This window comes from Zosterops lateralis (assembly GCF_965231275.1).
Source record: "Zosterops lateralis genome assembly, chromosome: Z".
NCBI lineage: Eukaryota > Metazoa > Chordata > Aves > Passeriformes > Zosteropidae > Zosterops > Zosterops lateralis.
The window spans coordinates 34,709,722-34,728,515 of NC_139800.1; the positions used below are offsets into that span (position 1 = coordinate 34,709,722).

The window sequence follows — 18,794 nt, forward strand, 5'->3', positions numbered from 1 at the left end:
CGCGTCACTCTGCAAGTCCACCAATACTGTTCCCGAAAGGGTAACATACCAGGAGGGAACTACACTCCAGGCTGGCATTCCACAGGTATCAGATTTCGGCATCACTGCTGTCCTGCACCCGGGGATGAGAAAGGCAAGGCAAAACAGTCCCGACAGGATTCTTTGGAGTCATATTTCTTTTGCATTGTAAAGCACTGAATGTCACCAGGAATTCCTTATCTGGTGTACAGTTAAACCCCTTGCAAGCCCCTCTACAACAGCAGGCTCCCACCCGTACCGGGCATGCAGAACAAACTACTTAAAAGTTTTCTGGTTTGTTGCTGTTTGCAGGTGAGAAATATAGTAGATTCCCACAATGAGCATTTCTCATTCTGATAAACTTCTTCCTCAATAGGTACAGCTCATGCACTATGTCTCATACAGAAAGTAAGATAAGGAAGGCAAACAGTATTCTCCATGAAGAGGCTGGACTTTGGAAGGAGGCCGTGAAAGAACCTATTTTATTACGGCAAACATGAAACTGCATTTAGATATTGTATGGAAAAGCTCTGCTTGTAGCTACTGTTAATAATTAACATGCATGTGAATACACAGGGCTTCAAGTACCTATTTCAGTCTAAAAGCCCCAACGGCAAAAAATCAGAAGAGAAAAAAACCCCGACTAATTCAGGACTAACTCATAAATTTTATGTTTTCAGTCAGTGACAGACTAATTTTATGATCAGGACACACACACACACACACACACACACACACAATTTTGCTTTCAGGCAGAATCAAGGCACAAGAAATGGAAATTTAGTTTTACTTCCAGGTATGTGTCAGATCACTTGGTTTACACAGTGGTGCGTGCCTGTTTCCTTAATGAATGTTTTAAAACTTCATCTCTTAATTCTCTAAATCTTTTGTAACAGTTGCCTAAGGATGCTTGCATTAAATATACAACTGGCTGTTTTTTGGTTTTTTTTTCAGTACAACAGTAGAGAACAATGATGGCTAGCAGAAGAGCCTACACCTGGAAAGTAACAATGCTTGCAAAATTATTCACTGTGTTACGGATCACTTTGCGTAATTACAATACCATTTTTAAATCGATTCAGCAAACTGAAGAGGGTAGCAATATTATATGGCTTAAATACCTATTGTTTTCTTATCTGAACTTGTCTGTCTTTCCTTAACCTGAATTAAAAAAAAAAAAAAAAGTCCGTAATTAGGAACGGTTTAGAATACTTTAATTGTTCGTGTCTTTGTTTATCCTATCCCCAGCAAAGCAGTCTCCACTGGTCACCTCCCTCAGTAAAAGGCATGAATATTGTCTTTGTTCTACAACTGCCAGCAGTACAATTCACATAAAAGGCAATTTGGGAGAGATATGAATGTAACTCTGCACAACTTTTTCTTATCTTTATGCAGGAATTAAAAAAATCTCAATAGCAAAATGGACTGGAACATCTTTGATTAGTTACAATTATAAATAGTGGTGCGGTGTAAATTTAAAACACTATTCCCTAAAGGGCCACAATATGAAGCACTTTGCCCCATCTCTCTCCTTGCCCTGCCAACACCAGCGGCTGGGCAAAGCTAATTTCTTCGTGATAGCATTTGCTTCTGCCCCTCCCATGTTTCCTTTTGAACGTTCTCCCAGGTCTTCTGGCAAGCCACCGTCTTCCTTCCCAGGACTCCCAAATACTACAGAGCTGGGTAGCACAATCACGGAGTTCAACCAGAAACTAATCAAACACAAACGTTCCTGTAGTAAACCCCCTTTCTCTTATTCTGCTACCTCCTCTTCAGGACAGGCCTTTATCGCATTTATTGATGCTACCAAAAGACACTTTTAAAGGAAGTATTAAGGGAATTTTAAGGAAGTATTAAGGGAATTTTAAGGAAGTAAGATGTAATGACTTTATCACATGGAACAATCTTGGAAAGAAGTAGTAATGTTTTCTTACAAATTACCCACAAGTGAAAAAGAAAATGAACAAACACCAGACAAGAACTCAGGCACATAACTCCTGGCAAACAAAGGTGGTATTTTATGGTCAATGAAGACTGTGTGCAATTGCTGGAGACTTGACTATATGAATGAACGGAGACTTCCAAAGAACTGGGCACATAGGAAACGATGAATTTTAGCAAGGCTGGACATACTAGGTCTCTCAGAGTGTAAGCATAAACTGTAAAAACCCAAGGGTCAGATTAGCAGTTGGTGTAAATTCTGGTGTATCTAAAAACAGCCCAACACACCCCAGTTTATGTGCTGAGCTTGCACAGCCAGTAAAACTACGAATGGCAACACTCATGCTTCCAAAATATTCTGCACATTCTCCTTCACTGACAATGGAGCAACTGCATTGTAACACAGTGGTTCTTATTGATACTGTCTGTGCACAGTCAATATTTAATGACTGTCCTTTAGCTATTTCTTTTGAGAGAGGTGAAACAAGAAACTAGTGACATGATGTCAGGTGGGGAACTATACAATGATCTTTTTATTCCGTAAGTTACGGAAGTAAAAAACAGTACGGAAGCGTTACTTGTCTTGGGGCAATAAGCAGTCTGACATGAGGATCACAGCTCATTCTGTGCCTCCATTGTATGAGTGTGACGGCTCACGGGGAGTCCTTGCCCCTACTTATAATTTGCTGCAAGTAGTAAAACAAAAAATGAGTCATGTCCTATGATTAATTTTGTACATTGAGATAAAACTCATTCTAACTTGCTGACAGTATTTATCTTCACCAGTTAAGATTAAATACATTTGTTACTCAGATACCTAAACTCAGGAAATTGTTTGCATAAATAGCAGTAGCATTACAGATGAAGGGCAAGGCATGTAAACTGTGAATGCTGAAATGCTCTTATAAAATCCACCTCGACTGGCCACACTTGGACAGACTCATTCCAGTACGTTTTTTAAGAAACAGAAAGAATTCAAAAATACACATATGTCCGTGGCCTTCACCCTTATCATCATACCTTTACATAATGAATTAAGATTTCTACATGCAATTTTATTTTGGTTTGAACATTTCCACCAGATGTAAGGGAATGGAAAATGAACTTCCAAATATCAATCAGATGCAATCAGATCCAACTATTGATCATACTGCATGCAAATACTTAAGAAAATAATTTTTGCAAGTCAATTGAAAAAAATAATTACGTGGTCAGGCAAAGGAATAACCTGGTATCCTCAATTCAAGTATCAAGTCATTAACTTGTACACAAATGTGTTTAAATGACTATCTGAAATTTTAGGAGATTGAGCTAAATATTGTAAAAGTAACTACTTAAAAATACATATTTCCATATGCTATAAATTATTCTCAGTGTTCTAAATTCAGAACAGCAAAAACATTCTATTTTTACCTCCCTGTACTTTATGAAAAAAACCCATGCTTTACTCTTATATTCACAAGGTCTGGGAGTCGTTGTATTTATCTCATTCTGTAGAGCAGAAATTTATATTGATTCTAAAACATGCACACAGCATGCACCATTAACCAAGAGTTACTTCCATAGAAATGTTTCTCTGTTTAGTAGTGGGAAATAGCAGGTAACAATGCTTATACTCTAAATGCAAATACTGGGCAAGAACACTTCACAGTTATTGTTTTTCAATGACAAAAATCCATCCTTACCTGTCAAGGTAGCTAAAGAATCATGCCAAACTAACTACAGCATCAGAGAAACCAAGAACAAAAATATTGTGCACTGAACATCTTTCATACAATCTCCAAGAGTGTGGTGTAATTTTTCCCTCATGCATTAGTTAAGAATTTGGTCCATTTTATAGGCAGTTAAAACCTGCGAGTTGTGACTTTACAACCATGTAAAATTAAGAACGCAACTGCTGAATTGTTGTCATTCATGATTTCTTTTAAATATTTTTGTTTTAAGATCTGGAGTATATAGTTTGTTTCCTTCACATATTTAATAGCCTGACAAAGATAGCTTCATCAGCCTAAGAATTATACTTGATTCTAAGAAATTTCTGCATCAGCATGGTGCCAGGGGAAGGCTTGCTGTATCATGATGATAAACAAGATAATCTAAAACCACTTAAATGCCATAGAATAAAATCAGTGCAAATTTTCACTACCATGAACTTACTTTTGCTCAGCTCAAAAAAAAAAAAAAAAAAAACAAAACAAAAAAACCCAAAGTAAGTTGTTTAACTCTTTGAAGAACAAGGGTAGAGAAAGAGAAATGTGCAGTAACAGAATGAAATGTTTGCAGAGATACTGCTGTATAGCTTAAACTTCACACACTAGCCTTTCCAGTTCTGTATCATGCTCAGAGCCACAAAAATGTCTAAGTAATTTAAAGTTTAGCTAAAAAAAAAAAAAAAATCCTGAGGTGAAACAAACTACAATTTAGAATTTGGAGAATAGCAAGTTCTGCAATACTATGAAAAAACCCGTCACGACATACATTTTGACATGTTAAACGTCACTATGAGTGCTACAATAGCCAGAAATTTTGAGGTACATTTACAGTACCACAATTTATGTCAATGTAACTCACAGGCATTTCTCAATCTGGATGAATGTTTCACCAAAAAAAAGTTCAGTGTTTGTGTGCTGGTCAGAAGTCACCAAATGGTCAGTCCTTCCAAGCAAGTAAGTCTATAGACACTAAAAATTCATGACTTCTGCAGAAAGAAAGCAAGAAATTAAGTGACAGGATGGGTGATCTCAACCATGTGTACTACATGGGCACAGATTCAAACAGCACACAGAAATCCAAAGACTGAACACTAAAGGAAAAATATATTATTTTCATTTTGCACAATATATTGATGCCAAGAAAACAACAGAATTAAGCTCAAGTACTTCAGCACAAGAAAGAGCCTGGCTTGAAGTTAAAGTCTTTAAACTTCTATGAGGTAGAATACGATCAAGTATCTTCTTTCCCAGAATATATTAAGGAGGACAAATCCAATTTAGTTTTAAAAGCTGTTGAAAACTCTTTTGATAGTAGTTCATGAAGAGATACTCTGTCATGAGAATATACCCAATTCCGTCCAGTCCAATCATAGCGCTTGGGCCCACTAGAAAAAAAACAAAAACAACAAAACATCACACACTGTGTAAGTAGAGATTATTTCAGGAGACCTGCTGGAAGCCTGTATGCATAATGTATGCCACAGAGTGCCCAAGAAAAATAACAGATAGCATGGGGAACGGCTGGTGGGCAGTCTGAGGAAGTGGAGCAGAAAAGGCCTGATATGTCAGGAACTACTGAGCCATCAAACAGATATATCTGAAAGGTGACAAGATACATCAGTCATTTCTAGAGGAGACAAGCACTTTCCCTTCCTGCTTTTGACACTGATTTCCCCACAGTTTCTTCCTTTATCCCATTCTTCCCTCAGATATAATATTCTTGCATACAAATATCACAACAGATACTTGTATAATGCTGAATTAATGCCACTGATTAGTTCTTGCAAATATTCTAAGCACGGCAAAGGACAAATAATTTCATTTTTGATGCAACAAAATAATTTAGCCCCTGAAAGCAAATATATTTGCACATGGGAGATTCGTAACTAAAATGCTATTTTTCCTCTGCACTATTTTATTGTTACTGGCTTGGTTTTTCCGGGTCTTCATTAAGTATCAAGAAAGAAACTTGAACACCTAGGTTCTACTCCAGACCTTACTATCCACCAGTTTTCCACATGTCAAATGGGAGAATGACTGAAAGGTACTCACTGCTGTTAATATCAGCTAAGCAAAGAAAATAGAAAGGAATGAAATGGTTATCTGGGATAAACAGATAAACCCCTTATCTTGTAAGATATATGCCTTCGATCTCAATCAACGCGCCAAGTCTGCTAGAAAACAGACTATTCTATACATACCTAAGAATTATCTGCAGGTTCTCTATCTACAAGCATAAACACTGATCTGAACCTTGACTATCCTGAGTTATTCACAACAGTCAAATGAAGAACTTTCCAATCATTAATCAATGTATGAGAAGTTACAAATGCGAGCACAAATCCAAGTCACTTTCTCTGAAATCTCACTGTCTGTATCAGAAATGTCAACTGTTTGAATCGGTGTTATGAGCTGCAGTTATTTTACTAAGTATTTCTCACCTCACCTTTTGCAGCACAAGCATGTATTTATACTCTCCTGCACCTAGAGAATGATGTCATTCATGAAAAGCAGGCTAAGACATACCATTTAATCAAAGACAGAGAAATATGTATGTTATCTGAACTGCTTTTAAATGTTATGCAGTAAGTATCAGTGATAAGGTCAGCATATGAAACACTTTCATAGTTCTATGTATCTCCGAAATACTGCACAAATGTGACTTTTAGATTAATAGTTTAAGCAAATATCTGGTGAATTCTATAAAATGCCTACAAAGTTAGAGATAGATTAAATATATTTCTCATGGAAAGTCCGCATATATGTTTCAACCATAAGAGAAAAGAATTAAGTTATCACATTAAAGTATTGGTAATATTCTGTGAGGTTGAAAAGTCTTTTCAGTCAGGAGCTACATTAAGTTACTGCAATCACACTGCTGGCAGGATGGACACATCCCCTTGTGCCCCTCTTGTTTAACTGTTAACTAAGTAAAGCTTTCACTGTGGTGTACTGATACTCAACAGCAAACAGACAGCCAAAATAAATTCCAAGAAAAATGTCTCACATCTTGACAAATTTGTCTCCACTGGGATATATTCTTAAAAACTAAAGGACAACATTTACTGTAAAAATGCCCCAAAACATTCAATTCAAGTGATTACTGGCAGCAACATCTGCTTCCTTCACTTCCCAGCACATTGCAGTAAAGAAGATGACAGTTCAGATCACACAGCATTTGCTGGAGTTGCCTTTCAGAAGTTAGGAAATAAGAGAACACAAAGCATCATGTTCCAGGAAATACCACTGTTTATCATAATGCCAGTTAAGGGAGTACAAAAAGCAAAAACTCTACTTTTCTTTTTTTCCCCTCAACATCCATATTCCAGAGCATGTATGTCATAGCTCAACCAGAGCTAAACAGAAGGAATCATCTGAATTTTTGTTTTCATAAAGCGATGAAGCCCATGCATGTCAGTGATGCAAAAATCTTATAAGCTGGTTCCTTCACCAGTAACACTTATCATCTCCCTGGGTTCTTTTCCAGGGGTAGTGGCATAGAATACAGCTTTTTTGGCGGGGGGGACAGCTACAGCATTTTTCCACTTATCTGGCTGCCCTTCCTGCTAAAACTAATCAAAAACCTGGAATGGATTAAAACAGAGCATTAGAAAAGGCAGAGGAAGCAGCTAGCTAAGGCTCCCATGAAGTGCAGATGCTTGACAAAAACAACCAGTGTGGGCATGCATACATAAACATATAAAGCAGGAAATCCCACAAGCTTGAAAGGGAAGGAGCCACCCTGTGTAAAACACAAAGACAGATTTAGATGATGACATCAGCATCGCTCTTTTTCCAACAGAAGCTTTGTTTGTTTCTTTTTAATCATTGCTGTTTATATTTCCTGTATGTAGGTAATATACCTGTAGACAGTGGTTTTGGGCTGAAACAATGTGTGAAAATACTTTGTTACACATTTCTTGTATTAATTTAGGTATGCCAGTAATACTGCAGTATCCCCTGAACCCCTATATCAAACCATTAGTGAACATTTAGATTATATCCTGTTTTGAGAACATACAGAACAGAAGGCTTACTTATGAAAAGGATATTACAACTGACCATCATGCCATGCTATAAATAAGAGGAAGTACATTTCCACCCAGTCTGCAGATATTATGTAACTAACTTACACATAACTTACCTAGTGGGTGAGGACAGCCAAATCTGCCGGTTTGGTGTTTGCTTATTGATTACATATGTTCCCATGTCTCCACCCAATTTAACTGTTAGTACTCCACTCTTAAAAGACAAAGAAAGTCAGAAATAAAAACTTGTATCCTGCTACTTTGACAACAATTACTTCATCTGCAGTGACAGAAACTTGGATCAGATTCTCAACCATCTCCCAAACAATAATAGCAGGAGAGAATAATCATTAGATACTAAAACCCTAAGTTAATACCTAGCACATCTTTGAGTTTGATATAGACTTTAAACCTTCTGGTCAGAGTTTGATTTTAGTGTGTTTGTATCATTCACAATGGTACTACCTAAATAATACTCTTGAGCTTGAACTTGGCATCTTGAAAGGACCGGAGTATTGCAATTCGTTTAGCAATGATTAAAACATCATCCAGTAGCAACTTTTTTTATATTAATGAACAATGCAGAACTGGTGTGGTTCAAAGTCAAGAAGCTTTATGTGTCATTGCTAGATTTCTGAGCCACATATTTTTCCTTTTCTTCAGTAACAGTTTAACAGGGAATAAACACTTTTTTTTTTCTTGATAATTGTGATTCATACCTGAAAAAATGTTCCAGTTCTAAATCCCATGAATCTGGTTTTCCATGAGTCAGGTTTTGCTTTGGTCATGCCACCTTTAGACTATTATCCTAGTGAACATTTCTTTTCTCTTTCTTGCTCACATTTCTTACTGACAACATGATTCTTGTAAATGACAAAGATATTTTCTGTTCTGACTTTTAAGAGTGAAAAAAACAACAGTATTTGGACTGGACTTGATCTAAAGGTGATCTGAAAGATACTAATTAAAAAGGGAAACATTTCTACAGAATGCAATGTGATGATTCAGATAATAATTTATTTAGTTCACAGTATCTCAAATACTTCAAGCCCTATAGCACAATAAAGCTCCTTTAAGGGTATCACTTTTCATACTTTAGGCAGAAGATACTACTAAGAGCTACCTATCATTGCTTGGAGTATTTGCTACATATAAACACTCACTAGGAGGAAAAATACTTTCAGGTATGAGTATCTGCTGCCTGCCAACACACTCTGTAGCACAAGCAGCAACTCGAAGCGTCCTTCCCCTACAAAGTAACTCAGGGTTACTGGTTTCTGACATATCTAAATTATCACCAGGCATAAAATAATACTCTCAGGATCTGATTTTTTACCTTAGTTTCCATGCTGTTTCTGTGCTTGTTAAGGCACTTATATTTCTGATCAAAACAATAAAAAGGTCTCCTGCTTAAAAGTTCCTTCACGTTTGTCCTGCCAGTTATTTCTACTGGACATCAGTATGGTGCACAGAAAGACAAGAACAAGCTACTTCTCTGATTGTCAGAATTTCAAGTTTTCCATATCTCGGTGGTCTTAGAATTGTAGAGATACAGCAGAATAAGAAGAGGATGGAGGATCAGGCCTGCATAATAATATACAGGTTTCAGCATTCTTCTATGTGGTTTGTTATGCCATATTAAGTATTTAGCACAATGTTACATTACATGTTTCTACAAAAACACTATCAGTAAATAGGTTTTCAAAGAGTTAACAAAAAATTATACTATTATTTATACTGTGGGTCAGCTGTTAAGAGAGTACTGTTGCTCTATACTTGCAAAGTAAATATTAGTAAACCTCTACTGGTGTGTTGAAAACAATTCTTCATACATTTTACAGTACTTCTGAAATACTAGAAAAGATGACAATTTTTTTTAAGAACTTAAATTGCAAGATACTTTTACCATATTTTACAAAATACTGCTGTACGTGTTCTGTATTGCTGGATGAATGTTTGCTAGTTCCTGGCCAAAAAAAAAAAAAAAAAAATCCAAACAGGTGCTTTTTTCCCCGAACACTATGATATAAATTGCTCAAAACAATCACTTTTATAAGAGCAGACCTTTATCACATTCGCCACCTTGTGGCTTCCTGCAGCACTGACGCTGTTTGTTTAGAATTAAAACTTGGGCTATTTAACCTCTTGCTTTCAACAGAAATGACAGCATATTATTAATTGTCATCATCCAGTCTATACAGTAAAACACCACTGGTAAAAATTAAGACGTAAAAGTATTATCACCTCTTGAGCTTCACAAGTCAATGTCAAACATAATCCATCATATAGTAGATAAAGAAAAAAATATTACATTACTCATCAGCTTAATATAATGAAGTGTCTAAGAAAATTAAAGAGGTAAATTTCAACCATTTCTAATTTTTGTCCTAGGATAGTTACACCAGACTAATAGGTGCTGCTATCCTGAAACACACTGAAGAGTAATGGTTAAACAATGCTTTTTACCAGAAAAGCAATTAGCTGTAACATTATCTACATAATTAAAGCAACAAGTAGTATTTGCTAAACAGAAAGCAACTGGCAATTATTTTATATCCCAGCTATCAGAAATACAGAATGAAAATTATGATGACAAAGCTACACATAAGGAAGTCCAAAAGTATAGACTTCTGTTTTGGTTTTGTATTTTGCACAGTGAAACCCAAACCATTCAATTCAACATCCTGGAGAACAAAACCTTACACTGACAGTGCCAGCAGAAAGCTCTCATTGTGGTAAGACATGAAGAGGGAGCAATAGTTGAGTGACTTCAAAAAACTGCAGTATTGAAAGACCTATGTAGCAGACAGTAGTGTAGGGAGAAACAGTGCTCTTCTCCAAGTCATGTTGAGGGCTGTAACACACAGATCACTTCAGGAACTGAGTATCAAAACTAATAAATTCCCATACAAATAAAACAGACATTTTTAATCTGAGTCTGTCCTCCTGTAAAAGAATTTGAGTGGCTGACTACTGAAGGCTCCAGCCATGCAATGTCTCTTGTGACAGCAGCCTTCTCCACATGTATGCTCTGATCTTAACTTCTGCAACATCCTATTCAAACACTGCACCCTCCTGTTGCTTCTCTCCACCACAGGCTGTCATCACTAAAGCCAGGACAAACATACACTACCTGGTCAAGAAAAATGCTGCTTCTCTGTATTCAGGCCAATCAAAGAAACTGCTCTAACAGCTACATGTGATGTACTATGCCATGTAGGCCTACAGTTCTAGTATTCACCAGAAGGGAACCGATTGCTAAGCCAGATATCTATGCCTGTTTATGAAAATTTGTAGACCAATGTGAAATTAGAGAACAGTTTCCATCTCCTCTTGTGCTCAGTTATTATTCTATATTATGTCTTTCTCTAAACATGAAACTTTTTAAACCCCTAAATTACACAACAGTGTGTGTTACTTTTCACCAGATTTGTTGTCCCAGTCAGTATACAATAAAGGTGTAAAAACTCATTGTAATTTCAGCACTAAGGTGACTAATTTAAAATCCTCCTTCAAATAATAGGAAAAAACCCCAAAACTCTACAATAATTACAGCGGTAATATAATGTTTAAAACATACCCCTAAAGAGACATCATAATCTTCTGGGGTGAAAGGTTTATCTGTCAGATCCTCAAAGAAATCTGCTAAGGAGTCCAGTGTTTCTTCAGCCAGTTTCTCATAGGTGGTCTCATCTAAAGAGCTACAAATGACACAGAAGTCCATAATTAGGAGGAAAAGTATGGAAGACAGCATTTTACCTACAATAAAAACATACCGAGACCATGACTTTGGATGAAACAGTAACCATGAAATGATTTTATAAAACAAGTAGTCATACTTTTTAAGATCATACAGGTGACAATCCACTTTATAAACAGAGGTGAAATTTTGAAATTAATTAGTATTAGAGATCTCTTAACTGAGGAAAAAGTACTTACTTCCTTAGCTATACTAACCCCCATTTAGTAAACAGCATCAGATTTCAAAGTAAGGCATATTCATGAAAGGACTTAGTGTAAGAATTGCTTAGTTTTGAACTCGACAGAGACAAAAGCATCTCCCATTTAGAAATACATGTCATTTGACTCTACAAAGCTTCCTGTAGCCATACACAGTTTAGAAATGTCAGTATCACAAGTCATGTTTATGTATACCATTTGTCTTCTTAATTAGAATTAGCCATGCAACTGGTAATTAGTTGTTATTGAAACTGTGCTTATGAACTAAAACTTATGAATTATAGCCTTCTCCAGAGAGTTTCAAAGCACCCTTGTGGTTATTACATAAGGCTTAAAGCACCTGTGAGACCGCTCCTCTTTTCCTCTTTAGTGGAACAAACTGTAGAACAGTTTAATTAACTAAATGTAATTAAATCCCAGAAGTTGTTCCTTCTCCATGAGTGTCAGCTTTTAACTCAGTGTGTAAATGCATCTCCCTACCAACAAACACTTCAGTAAAATAATCTCAATTATTGCTAATGCCTATGGAAATGAAACAGTTCCTATGGGCTGAATATGTAATATGTATCGGTTGGTAAGAGAAAACACATCTTTTAAAAAAGTTTCTTATCCAGTTACTGAAATATGCTCTATGTCACTTATGCCACGGATACCACAAAATGCCTTGGGGCATGGAGACCAGAAAGTCTTTGGATCGAGCAGGATCCATGTACTGGTTCAGGGCCCACTTTAGGCACTTAAGGGCAAGAGCCATTTCAGACATCTGCACAATCCTTTACTGCGTCTCCAACTGCTGCACTGGAATGGGAGAAGTCTCTAACAGATACTGTGTCACCTCCTCTCAGAAGAAGCAGAAATTTCACATCCTCTGGCATAGGTGAAATGGTGCTAGACACCTACGGTTAGGTACACAAGTTATTTGCTAAGTAACTTTCCAAATCCACAAAAAATGTTTTTAGCTGAAACTGTAGTTGTCCTTTACATCACATCAACATTACATTAGTTTGGTAGTCTCAGTATGTATATAAGTTATTCTAAAATACATAAGCAATATTTCCATATGAATATCTCAAATTGCATTTTTACCTTGTGTCACTCAGAGTTCCTGCATTTCTCAAATTCATGAACCAAACAGTCCTGCTCTTCACATCTGAAGAACACTGTAATTGCTGTTTAAAGTAAGCAGAAGCAAAATGGAACTAAAGTTAAAATGTAAAGAATTATAAACTATGTATTTAGCATATAAATTAAACCGCTCATTGAAGTTCTTTCCATCCTCATGTAAAATGTTCATAATCTATATCACAGGGCTAATATAGAAGAAATTATGCAGCTTTAGTCTTTGGATGATTGAAGTAACCTAGAATATCCTTGTCTTCATCATACAAATGAATGGAAAAAAAAAAAACCCACACCCTCTCATTCACAGAAGAATGAACTCAGAAAAGAGAATTATTCTAACTTTTCTACTGCTCTTCTGCAGAATTACTGAGCAACTTCAGACAATTAAACGGCTTAGGCTCAGATTTTCATAAATATCCACTACTCAAATGCTACATTACTTAAAACATGTGTCCCTCTCCTGAAGTCATGACATCCTAAGCTGAAATAAACAGAAACCTTAAATCCTCCTTTATGTACAAAAGAGCCAAAACCACTTCAGATTCCAGATTTCCAAATTATGGAAAAGCTGAATTGCCATACCAGTAGTATTAGACAAGGGAACCAAATGGGCAACCCCGCTGAGGAGACCGATATAAGCGTGAAAATAAAGCTAATCCCCAGGTTAGACACAGTAGCAGGAGTACTTATGCTATCCACCAAGAAAGGAAGGTGGCAGGATTTCCATTTTCTTTTTAACTGGTGCTGACCAGGCGGTCTAATGGTACAACAGCATTCATGATTACTTTCTGTGTACTCGTGCAAGGTTCTGAAAACTTCAGACTGAGTCGAAAAGCAGGTCTGCAAACAAGCTATGTCAGCCTCTCTTCAAGCACGGAAGAACAAAACACAAGCCGATCTCTCTTCACGTGCTGTGGTATCTATCCGCAGGCACTACCGACGAGCTGCCTGTTAGTCCAAAACCAAAGGACAGAACGGCGACAAAACGCTACAGGCGAACAAAATACACCACGGTGCCTACAAGTTTGACTACACGTTGACATGTTTGACTACATGCACCCCTTTTCCTACAGCATTTTATACACGCTTGGACTCAAAAGCTACAAGACCACAAGCACGTTCCGGCTCCCTCCAGGCCGAGAGGCTCTAATTCCATCAGTCTTTATCCATACCCGGTCTGTGACCGGAGGCTGCCAACAGCGGTCCCAGCACGCAGCCGGCAGACGCCTCCACGTCCCACCCCCGGCTGAGGACAGCCAGCACCGCCTGCTCCGCCTGGAGAGGGGCAGCAGAGGAGCGCACCGGCTCCGTGCGCGGCAGCTCCCCGGGCACGGGGGGAAGGGGAAGGTGTGAGGCAGCGGGAGGGAGAGAGGGAAAGAGGGAGGAGGCGCGCGAGGAGGCCCGGCGGCGGCGCTGGTTGCCCGGGCTGACCTCGCCCTGCTCAGAGCCGGCGCCTGGCTCGCAAATCGCCGCTCGCCGCCCCTCCCTCCCTGCCTTCCAGCCCGCCCCGGCCGGCGTTCGGCCAGAGCCGCCCCGCCCGCCGCCGCGCAGGCCGCGCCTCGCCCCCGCCGTCCGCCCCTCGCTCACCGTGCGGCCGCTGCCGGCGCCGCCCGCGCCCGCCCTCGGGGCGCCCCCGGTGCCGCCGCATCGCCGCGCCCGCGCCGCCGCCGCCCGTCCCGCGGAGCGCAGAGCGCCCGCCGCCCCCGCCCGCCACATGGCGCCCGGGCCGCGCCGGAAGCGGCGGGGCGGGGCCGGGACCGGCCGGCGCGCGCACCCCCCCCGCGGCGGCGCCGGGAGAGCGCTGGGGGCGCGCGGGGCGGGGCGGGTGTGCCCTTCTTCCCAGCCCTGCCCTTCTTCCCAGCCCTGCCCGCTCCGGCGTCAGCGGCGCCGGCATAAATTAAATCCAAGTGCTTTGCTGCCGGACAGCACAGACGTGTCAGAGCCGAGCACGGCCTGTCCGCCCGGCCAGGTTTGGAGGCTGCGGCCGTTTCCCCGCCGGCCTTGTCCCGGTGTCCTCCTCCCGGCGCTAGCGCGGCCTGGCACGGCTGTCCCTGGAACCGAGTGCCGGGCCCGCTGTGGAGCTCAGGCCTCGGGGAGATCCCGGCCCCGGCGTGTCACAGAGCCAGGGAGCTGCGGGGCCGTGTACTCTGTGCGCAGAGCACCGAGTAAAAATCGCTCGTGGGCCAGTCTTCGCAGGCTTCTGCTCGGGCAGAGCAGTCTCGCCGAGGAAATTTACAAGGGGCGTGGGAAGAGTAGCAATTAGAAGCCACAATATGCACCAAGCATTCACTCGGGACTTTTATAGAAATATATAAAAATAAATATAAATATATAAATAGCTCCAGGACTATTTTCTGTGACCGGAAGTATTCCAATCTACATCCTGCAGGTAAAATGTTTTGCTGAGCCAGTAAAGGGAAAATAAAGCACATAATTTGTCACACCTGACATTTTCCACTAAGTTCCAGAAATGCTGGTGACACCATACTATCAGCAGTATGTGAAGATGTAGTCTCAGCCAGACGTGTCGTATTCTTACTTAAACAGAGAAATAAACTAGGCTTGTCAAGTAGATGAGAGGTAAGAAATAATTCCTATAAAAAGGTTTCTTAAAAAACCTGCACAGTTTCTGTGGGAACACAGACTACTTTCACTTCAGAGCTCTCCACAGAACAGGACCAAAAGGTGCAGCCACTGCATGTAAAACCATTAATATGAAAAGCATACAAGTATTCAGAAGCTCACTACTGGTTACTGTGAGATGTATTTTTATATTTCAAAAACTCTTAATAAAGTAAGCAGCTGGGTGCTCTGAGCTACCTGATCTAGTTGAAGATGTCCCTGCTCATGGCAGTGGGGTTAGACTGGGTGACCTTGAAAGGTCCTTTCCAATCCAAACTATTCTATTGATTCTATGATCTTCCACCATATTGGGGAAGAGGTTATCAAGTTTCTCACCAAGATTTGTAATTTTATAATATTTTTCTGTAAGCTAAAATTATTTTACTCTGCACAAAGGGAAAAGGCTCAAACAATTCAAGCTACATGCACAAATTTCAACTGAAATTATGAAGTCTGTTTTAGCTAAAAGCTGTTTGTACCAAACCATTATCTAACTTAGCCAGCTTTTTGTCTCTGTTCAACAGACTCCTGTCTTTGTTACCAGTGTCTTCCCAGTTCCTGTTCCTGTTGTGAGGTTTTCACACATCAAGCAGATTTAAGATACACTTTAGTTCCTTGAAGAACAACCCATACTTAGCCCTGCTGGGAGAAGCTACAGGAAAATGGTTTACAGACCAAGATAAGGCTTGTAGGAACAAATTAGTTGTACATCAGTAAAGGATACATCAATAAAGCAAATGACTGATTTTTCATACCTTGGTAGGGAAGGGGAAAAACAGCAAGAAGAATGGAGGAATACCTGTTCTTTTATGTAGTATTTAATCTATTTAAAGATGGTGCTTATTTATATAGCTTGCCTCTCCTATTAAAAGAACCTCAGGTGTTTTCTGATATTGTCCAATGAGTTCCACAGTGATTTTTCTCTAGTCATTCAAGTCATACACAAGTCTCAATAGGAAATGTTCATCTTGTGTTTCTAAGTTCATGACAAATCAATGAATTAATGTGGACTAAATATTTTCTCTAGTACTAGCAATTTCACAAGTTCAAGCTAGTGAATTTTACAAGATGCTACTACCAAGCAAGGATCAATCACACTGATCAAACTTCACAGTCACACAGTCAAACTTCTAATGGGCTCAAATTAGGGATTAGCAATTTTAGCAATGATTTCTTAGTGGTTTTCATCTTGGTTTGTGTCCCTTAGTCTAATGTTGTTCAGATTGCAATATTGGTATCAGTAGCTTTTTATACTAGTGTAAAATACCTGTGAAGGAGTTCCAGATGCAGAAGTGCTGCAGGATCAGACCCCACACATTCAGTCTGGAAAGAGCTGATAGTGTTTTTACTTTAAGCAAATGTATGCATCACTGGAAATGTTTCAGCAAATGGCTTCTATGAACAACAGGGGGAGCGTGCTACTGATTACTCTTTTATCACTGTCTAGAAGGGTTTGGGAAAATACCGTTATATGAAATTAAATTGCCTGAAGTATCAGCAGAGTCAACAAGAAAATAGATGCTGGGATATGTGTGCTTTCAAACCATTGAATAGTATAGTACAAGGACACAAAATGGGTTTTTTTGTTTGTTTGGCTGGGGATTTTGTTTGTTTGGGGGTTTTTGTTTTTTTATTAACTGAAGGCAACTATTTGGTGATACTACCACTGAAGGCAAAACTTCACCTCTGAATGCCATATGATTAAGTCACAAACTCAGATAACAAAAATTTGGAATTATTCCATACCTTTCTTATTGCTGGCATCCACCTGTGCTTTTTCATTCTCAGCAGCTTGCAGGGCCAGAGTATTCAGATACCACTGCCCACAGATAGCCCATGTCTGTGACCTAATTCTTCTTTGCTCCCTGTGGCAAATTCCATCTGGAGAAACAGACCAATACATTACTTTAATACTCTGAGGAGTTGATTGTGCCTTACGTATATTATTTTTACTTGACATGATCTGCCTCATCAGCTCTACAGGTATGTTTATAAGTCTTTAAATTTTTATCAAGTGCTACCAACATGAAACGCCAGTGCAAGATGAAGAGAACCAAAATACTTAAACATGAAACTTGTGCATCTCTATAAACTCCTGTGCTCTTTGATGTTTGAAAATTTACACCATTTTATGCACTAGAGAGCAAAATGTTGTTGATCATTAACCACACACACACCTCTTAAGTGCACATGCTTTGGAGAAGTTCTCCCCAGGAGGCTCCATAGTCATACAGGATTTCCTTTTTCAAGTGTTAAATTACTGTTTTGATTTATAAATTACTGGGTTCAAGGGATTGTACACAAAAGATCTCTCCATCTCTGAATTGTTTGGTGCAGTCATTCTGGTTTTGGACAGAATTGTTGCAGTTAAGTTGTGAATCTTTTGGGTTCTTCCTAAGAAGAAATGATTCAGATGCTATAGGTACTAGGTAGTTGGGGGGAAATTGTCATGCGTGTTTTTTATGAAGGTTAGGCGGGTGCTTAAATGTTTTTCCTCAAGTAAGACTAATGACTAGTGTCTGCTTTGCACAGAGACACATTCTAAATATCCTGTACATTGCCCATGAAGGAGCAGACACTTGACAGAGATGTATAAAATGTTTTTACTCATAGGACATGCAGATTGGTTTTCCTTTTCTGCAGAGGAATTCTGCAAAAAAATTATCTTGCTGACATTAAGCAGTCTAATGTTAAAGTCTAGAAAAGTGGTAATCATGAGATACAGGCTCTAAGCGAAGCCTTAGCCTTTGCATTCTTAGAAAGTAAAAAACCCCAAAACCCTTTAAATTTCTCTATACTGTGCATAATTAAAGAATTATTCTTCTTACTCATCAGGATTATAGGATTATGTCAAAGACCAAAAAAAACCCAAACCCCCCAAAAAAATGCAACTACCACCATCCTCTCACCAAGCCAAACCAAAAAAATCCACCATACCAAATCCTTAAAAGAAAGATTCTGTACAGGTACAAAGCAAAATTCTAGGACTTAAAATGCCAAGTTCTGGTTTTGTCAATTTAGCAGGTTTACTATGCTTATTCCTAGAAGACATGTTATTACCAATAACTTTGGTAGCTTTTAAAGAGAGACCTGTGCAAATTTTTAAATACAACAGTACATAAAATCTTGGACTGGTGATAATTGGCATTTGGGATTATCTCCCTGTTACTTAGGAAATTAGGGAACCAAAACAGTTTCTGTAGTTACCTTAAAATGATTGCCCATACTGGAAAATATGAAATAGTTTTGTAAAGCAATGCCTGTTCAGTATGTTCCTTTGGCTTTCCTGCTCTAATTTTGAGATTTCCCTTTTCATTATAAAGCTAGTAAAGACAGATGCCCTGTTTGTCATATCTCAAGAGGCCCCTTAAGACTAACTCATGAAGGTAAA

At 39.1% G+C, this 18,794-nt stretch overlaps 2 protein-coding genes across 2 annotated transcripts in view; both read right to left on the reverse strand.

The window, feature by feature from the left end:
- Positions 1–318: 318 nt before the first annotated feature.
- Positions 319–14,497, reverse strand: FXN (frataxin; the record flags this gene model as incomplete). The annotated part of the gene is made up of 5 exons (XM_083883856.1): positions 319–5,056; positions 7,816–7,913; positions 11,280–11,400; positions 12,746–12,828; positions 14,369–14,497. The coding sequence occupies 5 exons, from the start codon at positions 14,495–14,497 to the stop codon at positions 4,903–4,905; spliced, it is 585 nt and encodes a 194-aa protein (XP_083739982.1). The 3' UTR covers positions 319–4,902.
- Positions 14,498–17,190: 2,693 nt separating this feature from the next.
- The window catches only part of PIP5K1B (phosphatidylinositol-4-phosphate 5-kinase type 1 beta), a 100,207-nt gene continuing 98,603 nt past the window's right edge, over positions 17,191–18,794 (reverse strand). Inside the window, exon 16 of the transcript XR_014592543.1 lies at positions 17,191–17,284. The gene's annotated coding sequence lies outside the window, so the exon portion shown is untranslated. The remainder of the gene's footprint in view (positions 17,285–18,794) is intronic.